General features: G+C 42.0%; 1 protein-coding gene across 1 annotated transcript; it reads right to left on the bottom strand.

Annotated features, from left to right (window-relative positions):
* Nucleotides 1–522: 522 nt before the first annotated feature.
* LOC109183483 (protein FAR1-RELATED SEQUENCE 7-like) lies at nucleotides 523–1,398 on the bottom strand. Its single transcript, XM_019333586.1, has one exon. The coding sequence runs from the start codon at nucleotides 1,396–1,398 to the stop codon at nucleotides 523–525; it is 876 nt and encodes a 291-aa protein (XP_019189131.1).
* Between the last annotated feature and the right edge of the window lie 232 nt (nucleotides 1,399–1,630).

The following is a 1,630-nucleotide window of genomic DNA, read 5'->3' as shown; positions in this document are numbered from 1 at the left end:
TTTCTGAAAAAAAAAAAAAAAAAGAATTCATTAATCTACACGCGCAATGCACACACTCGCCAGGATATTTGCACATCAGCTGTCCATAACATTTAACCACCTTAGAATCTCAAAAAACACACATTATTAAAATGTTTGTACTTCTGGTTAATAATTATTAAAGGACTAGTGGGATAACTACTTCCGTGGGCAGCTTCGGCTATTATGCCCATCTGCCAGTCCACATGTTTTGCATGTGCGTTTTTTCTTAGAATGCTCCATCATTGCTACCTCCCTTGCTGATTTCATTCGTTTGCCAGACCATTTGGTTTTTGCTACGGGAGGTGGTTGCACTTCTATCATCTCTGGGGCTACGACATCGCAATACGACTCCATTATTGCACGCTTCCCATTTTCATTCACCTCTTGTTCTACGTCCTCCCCGAATGTCGCTTCAAACTCTTCAATGCACAGTCTCATCTCCTTCATTTTTTCGGGTCTTGCTTTGGCCTTGCCCAAACATCTATGAAATATATTAATTAGTTATCCTTCTTCATTGTTGCCGTGCGCCAAATTATTGGTACCATTCTGTTTATCTTCGTCCCTATCAGTGGGGGAGTGCTTAACTGCTTCTCGTGCCCATCGGGGTGTTATATGTTGTGGGGGGATGTCATCGATATGTTCATCTTTGAGTACGACAAAAACATGGCTACAAAGGAGTCTAATTCTTGCGTACATTCTGCATGTGCATTCTATGTTGCTCCCATCTTGCACTATAAATGTGTATCGTTGTTCGTTTTCATCCTCAACCACATATGTCTTCAACCCTTCTGCCTCGGTGAATGCTCGAACTCGACATTTAAAACACCCGGCACTTATTTCATTTTGGACCTCATAAAAAATAGTCAGTGTGTACACTGCTGCTGCTAATCGCTTAATGCGTAGGAGGGTCTCAAAAACTGGGGTATGTCTGGTGCAACTTGCGCTTAGTTCTAGGTGGTTTTTTCGTTGTTTTCTTACCGCACGCTCAAAACGGCTGAAAAATTCTACCAGGCATAAGTGTTTGTTCATGTTACCCTGGAAAATCCTATTCTCCGCCTCTGAACGGGAAGTGTTACGTAGTAGCCCACCCATGAACACATCATCGAAAAATGCGGGTTCCCATGACGCACGCTCCTCGTACATACGGGTTAGCCATCGGTTTTCATGTACGCCGTATTTTCCAATTACTGTTTTCCACCCAATCTCGAATTCTGTTCTCGTTGATTTCTCGTTCCACATAACACTATTCAATGCCCGTCGGAACTCATTATTCTTTGACGTCTCAGCTCCCACTTTCTCGCTAACCTTAGTCATTATGTGCCACATATAGTAACGGTGGCGACTACCTGCAAACACATCTGCGATTGCAATCTTCATAGATGGGTCTTGATCGGTTATTAGAGCAAATTACACTTTTGGTCCTATGACTATAAGGGGCATGTTAATTTCAGTACTTGACTTTAGAAACAAACAATTTAGTCCTGTAACTATGTAATTTCTAACACATTTGGTCCTTCCGGCCAAATCACTGCAAAAATTTGACCGGAAAAACCAAACCCATTTGACCGGAAAAACCAAAATCGGTCATTTCAGTCCAACACCAATAAAT

This window comes from Ipomoea nil, unplaced genomic scaffold (assembly GCF_001879475.1).
Source record: "Ipomoea nil cultivar Tokyo-kokei standard unplaced genomic scaffold, Asagao_1.1 scaffold1129, whole genome shotgun sequence".
Lineage (NCBI taxonomy): Eukaryota > Viridiplantae > Streptophyta > Magnoliopsida > Solanales > Convolvulaceae > Ipomoea > Ipomoea nil.
This window is presented reverse-complemented; position numbering and strand designations above follow the sequence as displayed.

What these genes read in the sequence shown, in the direction of transcription:
- LOC109183483 (XM_019333586.1), bottom strand. Translation starts at nt 1,398, where the DNA reads ATGAAGATTGCAATCGCAGATGTGTTTGCAGGTAGTCGCCACCGTTAC.